The 15,360-nt window shown below is 32.0% G+C and overlaps 1 protein-coding gene across 5 annotated transcripts in view; it reads left to right on the top strand.

The window, feature by feature from the left end:
* The window catches only part of LOC133200795 (cAMP-specific 3',5'-cyclic phosphodiesterase 4C-like), a 70,076-nt gene that overhangs the window by 34,707 nt on the left and 20,009 nt on the right, over positions 1-15,360 (top strand). Inside the window, exon 1 of one of the 5 annotated variants that reach the window (XM_061336596.1) lies at positions 10,891-11,644. The exons of the other annotated variants lie outside the window; for them this stretch is intronic. Within the exon in view, the coding sequence (XP_061192580.1) occupies positions 11,565-11,644 (80 nt within the window). The 5' untranslated portion in view covers positions 10,891-11,564. Of the gene's footprint in view, positions 1-10,890; positions 11,645-15,360 lie in introns of those variants that run through there. 5 annotated transcript variants of the gene reach the window in all.

Here is a 15,360-nt window from a genome sequence, read left to right as displayed (position 1 = left end):
CAGTAGTATTAGGCAGATACAACTTTTACTCAAGTTTACTACAGCAAAATTCAGCAAGTTATAACATGTTTAAGTTTGCTACATCAAGATTAGGAAAATGTAACATAACATTAAGTAAACTACAGTAGGATTTATCAAATACAAGATTTTCTAAGTTTACTACAAAAAGCTCAGGCAGATACAATATTTATATAAGTTTACTATGTACAGTGGAATTTAGCAGACACAACGTTTACTTAAGTTTACTAAAACAGGATTTGACAGGTGTTACATTTAAGTTTACTAAAACAGGGATAGGCAGGTATAACATTTAAAGTTTACTATAACTGGATAAAGCAGGTATAATATTTTCTTAAGTTTACTTCAACAGGATTAGACAGGCACATGTATAACATTTACTTAAATGTATAACATTTACTTAAGTTTATTACAATAGGATTAGGCAGATGTAACATTTAAGTTTATTACAAGAGGATTAGGCAGATGTAACATTTAAGTTTATTACAAGAGGATTAGGCAGATGTAACATTTAAGTTTATTACAATAGGATTAGGCAGATGTAACATTTAAGTTTACTACAACATGAATAGGAAGTTATAACATTTGCATACTGTAGTAAAATTTAGCAGATATAGCAATTACTGAAATTTACTTCAAATAGAACATTTACCTAATAGCTACAACAAGATTTAGCAGATACAACATTTAATTAATAGCTACTCAACAAGATTTAACAGATACAACATTTACTTAATAGCTACAACAAGATTTAGCAGATACAACATTTACCTAATAGCTACAACAAGATTTAGCTGATACAACATTTACCTGAGTAATAGCTACAAGATTTAGCAGATACAACATTTAATTAATAGCTACAGCAAGATTTAGCAGATACAACATTTAATTAATAGCTACAGCAAGATTTAGCAGATACAACATTTACAAAAAAATTGGGTATACTTTTAGGGAAAGACCACAAACTTAACAAAATCAAACAATTATTAGAAAAAATATTGTGTTTACATTTGTATTAAATTTTCAGTAATGACGTACTGTACAGTAATTTATCCATTGAAAAAAATGATATTTTCACAGATGTTTTTTAACAGTCTATTCCACAGAATTAGGAAGAGACTGCTATTACGCTATTACTGTGGAATCATCAAAATTTGTGGGGGTCAATATTTGTGGGCAAGCACAATTTTGTTGGTTCGTGGGGATGTAATTTCTTAGGTAAATCGTATGTATACAGAAGATTCATTGAATAATATGTTGACAAAATAATTGTTCGTAAGGGTGTAAATTTGTGGATAAGAGTGACCCACGAAATCCGCAAACATGGTCTCCCACGAACATTGATGATTCCACAGTAGGTGATAGGGTCAAAAGGGAAGACCAAAGAAAATGTAATAGAAAATTCAATGTTTTTCAGTGTATAATCTATTTCACTTGTGAGCAAGAATATTTTGATATTCATAGTCATGAAAACATTCAAAATATCCTGTCTACTTGCGAAATAAATTCCATATCCAACTAGTATCCTCTATGTATTGAAAGGTCAAGATAATAAGGTTAACAGTTAAAGATGTCCAGTGATTTTTATAATGTAGCAAGAAATAATGTCTATATCAGCTGATATGTAACATGGGAGGTACTAAATATTACTCTGTTTTTCTTGTGTTATGTGGATGAATTCCATAAAGTAGTCACAACGCAGTAAAACAAATTGGAATTCATTTTTCAAATAAATTAGTGTACAGATATGTAGATATTTTATGTAAATATGATTTATTGATATTTAACAAATCTAAATCATAATACCTATTCTCCATGGTATATCTATAATGTCTTAAGTTTTAAATGGAGGAGTAAGAATGATACCAGGGTTTCTGCCAAGATCTATACCCTGTAAGGTTATCCATCTAAATGGGTAAACTAAAGGGGGACAACTGGTATCAGGAGTTATATTTTGAAAAATGTTAAATGACTTTGAGACAATTTTGTTTAACTTATATGTCTGTTTGTAATTTTTTTTTTTTCTGGAACTGAATAATTGATATCCTCCAGAGATTTTCTGTATAGTTAATTAAAATGCTATACATCCGTAAGAATTCTTCTGGGCATTGTAAATTTAGTTTCATATAATTCCATGAGTTTTATTAATGCAGGATCCTGGCCAATCGATAGAACAGAATTCAGGTGTAATGGACCTATGGTGATTTTTTTTGGTTCTTTTTGCCTTGAATAAAAATAAAAACCAGAATAACTGGGAAATCTTACATCTTTGTGTATGGCTGATTTCAGATTTATTTTCCAGTCCATTGCTTGTCAATATCATTAAAGGAAACCTTTGTGTTTTATGGCTTCTCTATGAATTATTCAATTATTGCTGGCAGAATATAAACTTTCCAGGGAAGCTTTCTTTAATTTTATTCTTTTACTGCACATTTATCTGATATCGGCACAAGTTTCTGCACCTGTTTAATTTTTAATGTCTTCTGTTATATTGCATTCTGCTGAAGTTTAGATTTCAGTCTGAAAATAAACTATGATTTTATCATCAGAAACAGACCCTCACCACCTGTTTACCATAAACACCCCAAAAAGTGCTCAGGGTGTGAAGAATATTAGAGAATAGGGCATCAAATTAGCTCTGTGTATAAGTAAAATTTCAAAGGTAAAGACATTAAAGTATGATTTCATTGCTAAGGAATAATAATATTCATAAATTTCCTACAAGTTGATTAAATGATTGCTTAGAGTGATGATATATATTTACATTCCATATTTTTTTTTTCTTATAAAGTGTAATGGAAATCTTCAGCATTCAAAACACAATAGCACGGATGGGGAGGTCAAAAGGTTAGAGTAATGATTTTTATTTTGACGTTACAAATGTTGAATGCCGTACATGTGCAATATGTCATAAAAGAAAATCAAAATTTACGCTCAGTTGAACAGTATCAGCTGCCTCTCTCAATTAGCTATACAAGTATAATGTATATCATTTAAACTCAAAAGAAACAATATTTTATCAATCTTCTAAGAAATTATAAGATGTAAATATAAGCATTAATTTTAATTGTAAATTTTGGACTTTCATCTTGACAAATTTTCATAATGTGCTAACACACATTATTCAATTTGTCAGCACTACAGTCTATGTAATGAAATGCTGAAAAGTCCAAAATTTATAATTCATACTTCATCATGTATGATTATTTCACAGAAGAAGGGTATTGTATGGGGTGAATACAGTATTATACTAGTGTAAGAGAGATAACTCTGTATTATGTCAAAATTGAACTAAGGGGAAAATGTATTTTATTTTCATTTGAAGACAAATTTTAATGTGATTATTAAAATAAATTTCTTCTGTTTTTTTTTCTGAGAAATTTCATCCTATATTTATATCTATAAAGGTTTCCTCATAAAATATTCAGTAATATTTCTGGGTAGGAGAAGACAAGAAAATCAGTGTGGATTGTTAATAGCAAATAAAAGTCAATTCATTCTTTATAGCTGTTTATTGGAGAATTTTCAGTCTCTGTCCTATTATGTTCTCAGTAAATCACTAAGAATAAAAGGCTATCCTATCTGTAAAAATAATAAATCATTTATTGATAAAAAGAAAATGTCTGCAAAGTATAATAAAAGCTTTGTTCTCAAGATATATCAGAGGGTTAGCTGAGGGTTTCTTTTACCCATTCTGACATAATAATAGAAGTACGCAATGGCTTAATTACACTATACAATTTTCTAGAACTGGTAGAAAAGTGGTGCCAACGATTTTCCTGTGATTTTTAACACCATCAAAACACATCAATGTTTTAATCATGGGGAAAAATCACAACAGAATTATCCTACATTGCTGCTGGCTTTTTGGTGGTTCTGATACAAAGAATTCATATTCTTTTATCAACGCTAATAAGGGCCTTAGGGTTTGTGTTATAACCATGCAATTTTGATCATAATTGTATAAAATTAAGTCTCATCACACAATACAGGGCAAAGAACACAGTCATGCAGTAGAAAATGAGTGCTTTGGATTCCTGATCCAGAAGTTTGTGTTTAAATGTAGTGAGAGATATTAATTACAAGTCACACTACATAATAATAGTCATTCATTATCAATGTTAAAATAGAACAGCATTAAGTTCTTTTCTGAAACTGACATTTAACACAATAATGGAGGGAGACATTTAACACTGACTTATTTACAGACAAATGGAGAGATCCCTGGTGTTGTGTTATGTTTAATGTTTAAACAGAGAAAGAGAGAAGTTTACAGAGCATGTGCTATTTATATGATGTAAAATCAGTGTTTATATTATTACAGCTTGTTTTTCATTATTGATCACAAAATGTAAGAAATACCATCATTTTTCTCAATTTGGCCTGAAAGAATGTTCAACTGGCATCTGTGCACAAAATTATTAAGTCGTTTATGCCCAAACAATGAAGAATATCACTATATTAACACATATATATGGAGTTTTAGCTTACTTGAGCCGAAAGCCATGTTAGTTATATTGATGTTGAAGCATCCTCATGTTGTGTGAATTCATGTTGGGTTATGCTGTGACCCTTTGAGGCTAGGTTGGGGCCACAGTATTAAGTTAAAAATCTTCATGTGAATAAAAAGGAAAAAGAAGGAGTTATGATGAGTTTACTAAAGTGAGCGATGTGACCCATAGGCCTTTTGTTTCATGAATTTGTCAATAAAAGTTGGGGCATTGAATGACATTGAATGAAAACCCAGCTATGGTTGGAGGTCTTTAGAATTTCCTATTATTCTAGTTGACCTTGCTGTTGTTTCTTTTTTATTTTATGATAGATTATTTAAAATAAAAATATTCTTATTTTAATGATTAAAGCATGGTAGATCTAGATTTTCAAGGTCTCAGAAACATTTAAAATGCAGCAAGAACAAGTAAACAAATAAATTACTACCCAACAGTTATTTAAAAAAATAAAATAAATACCTAACAGTTTAAATAAACAAAAAAAATCTTCTAACTAGAGTAGGGAAAAAATGCCATCAACTTCTGTAAGTGATTTACAACTGTTGCTAGGATAGGTTGTAAATGATTTAGTACATTAATTAAATTCAGTAAAAAAACAAAAAAAAAACAGAATGTAAGATCACAATCGGAGAGTAATTAAGATTTATTTTGTAGCACAAGTAATTAAGGCAGATCGTACCCTAATTAATTCTGATTTTGGTTTGTTTAATACTAGCAGGATAGAATAAAGTTATGAGCATAAATATTTTATGTGGGTTTTTTTTTTCTTACAATGTTCTTTTATTTTATGAATATCACAGCTTAATCAATGTCATATAAGTGTACTCACATTTGTTTAATTTTAAAACAGTAAAACCTTGACTGAGATTTCATACTGAGCATCATTCTCAATTTCTTTGAGTAAATTTTGAATGATGTAAAAAAAAACACAAAAAGTCTATTGCCAGTTATTTGCTCAATCAGATAAGTTCACAGAGAAGAAAAAAATCTTCTTTTATTAATAAGGTGGGGAATTGAAGCAACTTTAATTTGGAGGAGGGAGAATATCAAAAGCAATATTTTACTAAGTATTCCTCTGGAGATCAGCAGCTTTATTTACATGTATGGATCTCTGACTTCCTGAACCACAGATTAACACTCCTGTTGTAAGGTTGTTTAAGTTCAACTGTAAGTCATCCAAGTTCATTTTTCCTTCCACCATTTAACAGATGTGTTAGTTTGAAGGATTTTTTTTTTTGATGTTCATAGTCACAACTTTGGCCTGGACACTTGAGAAAAATGAGAATATTAACAACAATTAAAAAAAAAGTTTAAAGGGATTGTGCACTTGAGTTTGTTGATGTATATAATTAAAGTTTCAGCCTAGAAGTTTTACAAAAAATACTATCATAATCAGACCTGATTGGGTAGATTTGTGATGTACAGGCTTCGACAGAAGGAAATTGATCAAACGAGGAAGAACACTAGTAATTTGAAGATTTTATTCGAGATGTGCGTAACAATTTAAAGGATGGAGATATATAAATTTCATGACTCAGTGATGAAGATAAAATTTTTAGAATATTTTAAACTGTAAACAAGACATCATTTATTCACCATAACCAAGTAAACTTTAATTTAAAGATTTACATGTATGATAAAATCTGTACTGGTACTTTACAAATATACACTTTTAGTGTTGTGTTTATTATCTAACACCCTGTGATGGTTAATTACAAACAAAGGATTCACATGATATAAAATTAGAATATTAAAGCTAGATGTAATACACTGCTCATCTAATACAGTGGTGAACAAAAAGTTATCAAAGAGACTGGATCCCTTGTGTACTGATTCCCCGCTGTGTCCCAGCTTAGAGTCGATGTTAGTTGATTTATTTTGATCATATTAACAATAAATCATTGGTATTACCTTATGTTTTAATTTTAGCCATTTTTTTTTTCATTTTGTTTGCAAGTATCCAAGAGAATATTATCATTCTGTTCTTAGTTTGGTCATATTGAGATCATTAACACAATTTTTTTTCAAAATGTATTCTGTATTTAGACAGCATGAAGTCATTCCAACAAAGTGACAGTTCTTTATCAGGTTATATTTCCTGCTTTTAAAACAGAGGGCCCAAGGTTTTATCTTTTTGACTTTTTCTAATGTTTAGTGTTTGAAAAAGTCACCACATATTGTAAAATTACACGTCAGGATTGAACTTGGCCTTTTCCTACATTGTGCTACTGTCAGTTGAGCTATAACAATGATTGACCGTTCAGAGATTTTATCCAACAATTTCTTACTTCTGTGATGGAGGAGTCATTCCCCTTTTGCCCTCTTGACTTTCATTTCGGACCTTGCCACCTTTATTTACTATGTTCATTGCATTCATTTATCTCTAGCTTGATGTAATTTGTATGAGTTACTCCCCTTTGATGAACTCTCTAGAGCTGGTCATGTCTTGAGTTTGACAGGAGTTATTACCCTTTCTCATTCCCTCCTTTTAACCTCTGTCCTTTGAAAGACAATCACAGAGGTCCTTCTTAAAGTCTGATGATGCCCGTATTCTGCTTGTTGTAGACAACATGTACAATTCCTGATAATGCCAAGACAAAAATTAAAAGTGCGGAATGCAAAGAGCCAGAGAAAACATGGCAGAACTGACCGGTCAGCCAATCTAATCTGTGGTTGATTGCCACCTAGCGATGAAATATTTTGGCAGGATATTGATATTTGGGGATCAAAATCCCCGAGTTTGGTTTGATCCCCAGATTTGACCCTAAACAATGACTTCTGAGTTGGAACCCCAGATTTCTATTACATCTATAGATTGACCCTATAACAGTGACCTCTACATATTGCAATATTACTCTGTGGAGACTGTAAGAATACCATTCAAATACATGTTCCTTATTGTGCCAGCTTGAATTTGAACTATGATAAATGTGTTGAATGTATTTCTCAGGGAACATCCCAATTTTTTACAAGTTTTGTTGTTTTTTTTTAATTTTTGGTTGTTGTCGTTGATTTTTTTTGTTTTTTTGTTTTTTTCGCTTTTTTTTTTTTTTAACATTAGAAAGAATTACACCTATGATAAAGCAGGAAATGTTTTCCTCTGTTAAAGATTTACTAAGTAGAATTTCACGGAAAAAAACTCAAAATAGACAACACAATATAGTATATCTCGGGAAATAACCTCGCTGTATTGTTGAAGTTAATCTTTAAAATTTCCTATTTCCAAAAATATCTAACAAAGCTAATACTATTTTTCAACAAATAAATATCAGGGGTTATCATAGTACACAGAATTTCTAGTTTTGTTTTGTGATAGTTAGAAGACTCATAATTAAAACAGTTCTGGTTTAGCTCACCTGAATTTCTTGTTCATAAAATATTGATAGAAAATAGCAAATAGGATTATCCCTGGAAGATTTGGGAAAATTGTGTCTTACCACTAACCAAAACAGCAATGTCTCAAGTCAATCAAATACCCGGGCATTTCTCTGGTGATACAGTTCAATGTTGATACAGACAGACTGTTTGGTGTGTTTTGATGCTTTTGAAATTTAAGTTACAGCACGATACTTCTTGCTTCATACAAAAGTACAAGCCCCACTGACATTTTTTAAAGACAATTTGGACAAAGCAGACAATACCTTAACTGTTTACGTAATCACGGAGTCCAGGGAACTTGGCACTTATTATTGAGATATGTTTTACAGAGAGATTTATGTGAAAATAATTGGTCCATTAGCATAAAATCTACGTAAGCTCACGTCACATTCTTAAGAAACATTCTAGTAGAGGCATCAGCATGTGAAATGTAGTGCAAGAATTCTCGTTTTCTGTTAACATTTGCTGCACTGACAAAAATCATAATAAGATTGTAAAAAAAAAAAAAGCAGAAAGGGCGTTGATCACTTGAGTAATTGTACTCTGATGTTAAAAGCTAGGAGGTGGCCAAGTGGTAACATGCTCCTCACTCAATGAGAAGGGGTTCAAACTTAGATGGAAACAAAAACATGTATAGTAGCTGTACCTCTGAATTCATTCCACAAAGTTTTTATTTTTGGGGGTGATAAGGAAGGGGAAGTTGGGGAAACCCAGTGGGGGATGAAAATTGAAATGTGGCATTTTCTTGTCAATTCAGACAATTACCCGATATGTTGATGCAGTATTTCACTTACAGATTACTTGGAAATATAAGCATAATGCTGTAATTTTATAATAGTAATTTTGGATAAGTAAAACTTTTACAAAATTTTCAGATGGTTTTTATCTTTCTTGACTTATTTTAGATGGTGTATTTTTCAAACTGGGAGTGTTTTTCATGAAATTAGAGGAGAATTAAGTGGCATGATTTCACATGTAGCCCCTTACTATACAGTATACTGTAGCAGAGTGATAATTATGTGGGTTTATTTGGGTCATCAAATCTCTTACAACAAATGAGCCATTGTAGAATCAGATAAATCATCTTCAATACAATCTATAGACACTTTATAAAAGAAGCTCTCATGTCAGAACCATATATGTACACATCCACCACAGAGGAAACCAGGATGGATTAAGGTCTGTTTACAACAGAGGCTTAAGTATACATGTATGACCATGATGACAAAGATAGAATTTGAACTTCAATTACAAAAACAGAATTTTTTCCAGATTTATTAACAACCTGCAAAAGATGGGAATTGTACAAGAATAAAATGGATGATGCATCAAGGGATGAACACTATCAAACTTGCTTCAGATGCTGGATTTTAATTACATTTTCTGGATTAGTGATTAGTTTGAAGTTTTTGGATAAGTTCATTCCCAAGTAACTGCAAGCCCCACAGATCAAAATGGCATAAATGTTGCATCTAAGGATGCACACTACTAGATTATTTGTTTAGTGTGGGACTTTGCCTTACTTGAAGACAACATTCGTAGAGGTGAGCTCTGTAATCTCTGATTACCTATGTTTCTTTCTTTTGGGAAGTATAAGGTGTATTTGTTGGTGGCTTACAGTGTTCCAAGCCTTGCACGCTTTAGATCTACATCTGTCAGAATCTAAGTGTGTGTCTCTTGATTACACATGAAATATTACTCAGGTATTATCTACCCCCTAGGGAAGCAAAGTTTTCATCAAAATCTGCATTGAAGCAGTTGAAGAGCACTGGGATTTGTTATTGCTAAGTTTGGCACTCACATAGATAATTTTTAGGTTCACAACTTCCTTGGAATTCTTACAATAAAAAAAATCCACATGTTGTAGGAGTTTCTGGGCCATGAAAAAAGTTAGCTTATGAAATCAATGTATCTGATGAAGATCTCCTGTAAAAACCTAGAGATAGATATAATCAAATGAGAAGATTAGAATAATGATAAATGGGAAAGTAGCGAGGAAGTCAATATAGATATTAGTCTATTTGACTGATATATTTTAACGATTGTGTACAATTCAACTTGGCTTGTTTTTCTTCTTGTGCAAGGTTGTGTAGATGAAACGGAGCTATGTTTAATTCCTTATAATAGCAAGTGTACAGGAGACAGATGTCGTCAAGTGAATATTTCTAGAACAGAGCAAGCATTGTTAAAAAAAAAACAACATGAAATTTAACAGATGCAGATGGTAACAGAATTGATTGAAAGTATCCTATCATTCTCCATATTTACGTGTGACCTTAAATTTTTCTAGTGCTGTTGACATTACAGACTTTATTTCAGATAAAGGGAAACACTTTAAAATATTTATGAAGTTTCTGAATTTTGAAAGATAAAATTCTTAGTAAACTCTGTGAGTTCTTGATAGTTGACTGCTACATGTATCATCAGAAATTCAGTTCACAAGACAAACAAGAACACGACACGTACAGGATTCGGAAACCTAAACCTTTTTTCCTTGAGACAAATTAGGAAACGAGATCCATCATCCTTAAATCCACTTAGCTATTATCCGTAATCCACTTACTGCTAATTGGTGGAGAAGCTTCTTTGTCAGTTCTATGATCTGACATGAAACTGTGTACACTATTCTCTCTTCCCGCATTTTCTTAATCCAAAAGCTTTATTCTTTATTGCAAACTCAGCTCTCTGTATCAGAGAATTGAATAGTTGATAGGTATTTTATAGATTTGAATGTTTTCATTTGAGCTCAGTAATGAGCGTAACTCCGTAACTCGTTCTGTCATCTCGCTGCAAGAGGGAAATTAGATTAATCCATGACCGCCATGGGATGTTGTATTAAGATGTTTTATATAACTAGTCATTGTTTCGTTTTTATTTCCCATTGGTAAAAAGATCCAGATTGATTTGGATTTACATGCATAAGAAATATTGGAGAGGAGGATCTGAGAACCTGCAAGGAGCCAGGGTGTTTTTTATTGGGTAAATAATCCCCATACAAAACACATTTACAGAAGTGAAAATTGAATGAGAATTGCGCATTATTGGCACGAGTTATCGCCTTGTTTACATATTTTGTTGATCAGGTGAAGCTGTAGTTGAAGGAGACGGTTTAATTTTAGACAGCATGGAGTCAGTGGCAATGACTAGCCCTTTAAGTGGTGTGTATTTTTGGAAGCACCCTGTACAGATTTAACACACAAGGGTAGTTTGTATTGACAATATGCACTGGAGTGTTTCAGCTTTGTTTAGCAATGTAAAAAAATAATCAGCCTGCTCTGACAAGGTTTGCTCTAGTTTTCTGTGAGATATAATGTTTATTTTTGGAGTGGGAGTTTAGGATATATATAAATCACCTGTAATTAACAGGTGAGAGGAATGTAACACCTGGAGAAATCCTAGTGACTGAAGCGACAGATTTGACCTGTCACCGTGTTAGCGAAGGGCGGTCCCGAGCCCTATGTCACGGGGGTATAGAGTTGATATATATTCTCTGTAAAGACGTTTAATGTGAGTGAGATAGTTCAGTACCTGAGACCAGCAGTACGTAGGTATGATCTACCTGACACAGCACACCTGGGCAGTAATGCTCAGGTAGGCTGAGGTGTTCCATTTGAGCTCAGCATCCAAATCTCAGAGGAATAATTGGAAAATTAAATCATGGCCTCGGAACCAATTCACAGAGTACTTAGTACCAGTGCGCTTCGTATTCCAAAACAAAGGAACTCATTCTGGAGAAGGTAGGTATGATTTTAAAATAAAATGAGATTTATTTTTAGTTCAGTACATGCTTGTTTCATCATAGCTTCTTCCTTCCCAAATATTTTCTTATGACAATCCTTGAATTGGACACAAACACTTTAGAATGGCTTCAACCTATGACTACACTGTTATTGTAAATTTCATTAAGTTGAAGTCTAATTCTGATGAGAGAGAGAGAGAAGGACAATTCATATTAGTAAACAAAGGAGGATGCAGAAGTGTTCTTGTGTGTAGGATGTGAACACTAGTTTTAACTTAATTAACAACCTCCCCGTTAACTGACGAGTTAGTGTAACGAAGTACTATAAGCATGGAGGAAAACATTTCCCCCGCTGTGGGTGATGTATAGTTCTAGTGTGGTGGTTTTGACATGTACACGTCAGGAATGTCCTGTTTTTACATACACAAACCAGGAATAGGATACAATAAACTACAAAATAAACGACTTCATTTGTTTTAATTAAATGTTTGAAGTCGTATAATTCAAATCTTAAACAAAATTTCATATGGTTCATGCTTCATTTATTGAAGTATTCTAAAATAGAATTTTTCCAAGCTACATTTTTAATGCCCTTAATAAATAAATGATCTTTGTAATAGTTTGGCATGTTTGATTGGTTTACAAATCAGTATGAATCCTGCTGATCAGTAATGGTTGTCACTAATTGAATATCTATATTTAAACAATGCTGCATGGTAACACTAACTCAGATCGTGTTGATTTTTTTTTTTTTTTTTTTTTTTTGCTGGCATTTTTTTTTCACCAAATATTTTCCAAAAAAGCTTAATAATTAAATACACAGGTTACTTTTTTTTTATTTGAAATTCTTGGACTATGTTCTCTAGGGACTTATTTTTAGACATTTTTTTTTTAAATTTCTGTTTTTGCATTCTATTATGATTTTTATTTTCCCTGTATTAATACCCCCCTTCAATTGATTCTTTGATTTTTGTTTGTATATTTGTTTGTTATTTGGTTATTGTTTGTTTTTTGATGATTTTATTTATTGTCTGTTTGGTTTTTTTTTTTGGTTTTTTTTTTTGATGATTTTGTTTTATTAATTTTTTTTGTGATTAAATTATTTATAAGTGATTTTCTAGGGCATCATTGCAATTAGACAATCCAGAAAATTGATTAATTGCACCAATAAATTAAGTTTGAATTCTTTTAAGGAAATTATTATTGATATTTTCTTTTTTATGTCATCATGAGTAACTTTTTAGCCTGTTGTTCTCTTTTATAATTGAAGTTGATTTATCACATTAAATTTTTGATTCATATATTATAATAGCTTGCATTATTCTGTGACAATTAAAAAAGAAGCATACTCATGGTAACTGTCTTTACCTTCCATTAATTTATCTGATTTTCCTTCAGTTACTGACTTGTGAACATTTTCATCAAAATCAGGTGGGTGGCTTAAATCTGATAACGCTCTGTATTCCATATTCTCTAACAATGAGTTAATCATGTTTTACGGTACACATAAACTAACTCGTCTGTCACCAATTTCTTTCTTTAATTAGTTATTTTTTTTCTCCTGATTGAGGAATACTTTTTGTTTTTCTGTTAATTCCTTCAATATGTTTAGGAACAACAGGTTTTTATTGTTTATTTGGAGGTTTGATGAGAAGCCGAGATGCAGTGTGTATAAATAGTTATGCGAAGCGTAGCCGATGATACGCGTCTCCACTGTCAGGCAAGACCAGATTGTGATCAAAGCACATCATCACATCTTTCTTTTTCCTCTTGATTTTTTCTTCTCTGAAAACTGCACCAACATCTGCATTTTGTATTTCAGCGTGACATATGAAACTAGCAACTTTCTTTTTTTCTGCACCTGTTCATGTCTTCCAGTTATTTTACAAAAAGAAACAAACTTTCCCCGACGAAATCAGTTATCTTGTTCTTTCAGTACATTTATTTTTTATCTTTTTTACTAAATTGTCAAGAGAAGCTTTTTTTAAGAGGCAATTAGTGTCTCCATTGTCAGGAAATAATTGATTTTTTTAGTTATGAAAAGATCTATGATATAGATGGGTATGTTTTTAATCTTGTGAAATGGGATTTTGATCTTGTACTGTAACTTTGTCCTGCAGAGAGGAAGCATTTGATCACATACGGAATCCTGGGATCAGGTGCAACCTTTGGTTCCATCAAATGTTTCCATGGCAATTCTGATGTCACTCAGGAAATGTCTTTTAAACTTCATATAAAATATCACTTAAATTTTTCCAGTGAAATGAATCTTTCACTAATGTTCCTGATTCATAATTTTTTTTATCATGTCTATATCGACCTTTAATAATTTTTGGGCTGCTTGTTGCTCATTAAGACATTGAAGGCCTTTTATAGATTTGTATGAATGCTTTTTAACCATGTTCACTTGCAGTTCATCTGTGTTACCTAACATCCCCCCTTCCTTGTCAGCAGCTGGTATTTTGGTTATACATTGTATTTATAATTTTCCTTTGAGGTAAAAGAGTACATCTCACTTCTTTTTCACCCTCGGAATCATGGCTAACTACAAGATGAATGATGAACCATCTTGTAAAACTGAAGTTGATTATTCTGAGCAGATGTTTTTCCCAATAGATTTTGTAGATGCAATGAAGCTGTAGGGACAGACTTTTGGAATGCAGTTAAATGCTGATTTAAAACTTGATTCTGTTTGCATTGATTTGTTCTGTTCATAAATCAGTGTTGTAATTACACGGAGCCATTAGCTAGCTCTGTCTCTGTTGGAATGTGAAGCCACTGCCTCGATCAGACAATTTCAAAACTTTTAAAATTCATTACTTTCTCAGTCCAAATGATATATTTAACAGGGGTTTTAAGGACTCAAAGTAAAGAAGCTAAGTGGGGTTTTTTTCCTGGTCGGAGACGACATGTCTACCTAACTGATGTGATTTAGGGTGACTGAGAAATATCTATTATTGTTAAACACCTCCATATCAACGCTCTTGATTCTTCAGATGACTTTATAAAATAAATCTATCAGGCTTAGGGAGCTACAAATTTTTTATTGAATTGACAAGATGAGGTGCTGATGTTCAGGCCTTGAACACACTAAACTGTTAAGAATGGTTCACTTTGTGAACCATATGCCTTGTGAATTATGCTCACATTGGATTGCCTTCTGAATTATACTCACATTGGATCGCCTTGTGAACTATTATTGTGAACTATTATGCTCACATTAGATCGTTTTGTAAACTATACTTATATTTGATCGCTCTGTGAACTATACTCATATTTGATTACTTTATGAACTATACTCACACTGGATTGCCTTGTGAACTATACTCACAGTGAAGACATCAAACACACCTTTACAATATAAAAGTTTCCTAGTACATCTACACTTGTTGAGATGCATTGACCGACATCATTATTTATTTCCTCGCAGTGATACAAAGCCTCAACAATTAATCTATAAGTTGATCTGTCATCTGTCACTTGAACAAATTAATTTTTTTTTCTTCAAGAGAAGTCCAGATATGACAGTAAATATTAATGTCTGTGTTTAAGACATTTTACTCTCTAGATAACGTTAGATTTTTTGCTGTCTTGTTTGGACAATAACTACTAGAGATTTATGATTGTTCAAAAGGGGGAAATAAATTGCTTTTTAATACAGTTAATATTGCAGCATAAGTTCATTTATTGGTGTCATTTATAACAGATTTTAAA

This window comes from Saccostrea echinata, unplaced genomic scaffold, assembly GCF_033153115.1.
Source record: "Saccostrea echinata isolate AGI-Se365-2 ecotype Australia unplaced genomic scaffold, CSIRO_AGI_Sech_v1 ptg000041l, whole genome shotgun sequence".
NCBI lineage: Eukaryota > Metazoa > Mollusca > Bivalvia > Ostreida > Ostreidae > Saccostrea > Saccostrea echinata.
Note: the sequence above shows the minus strand (reverse complement) of the source record. Positions and strands in the feature narration are given on the sequence as shown.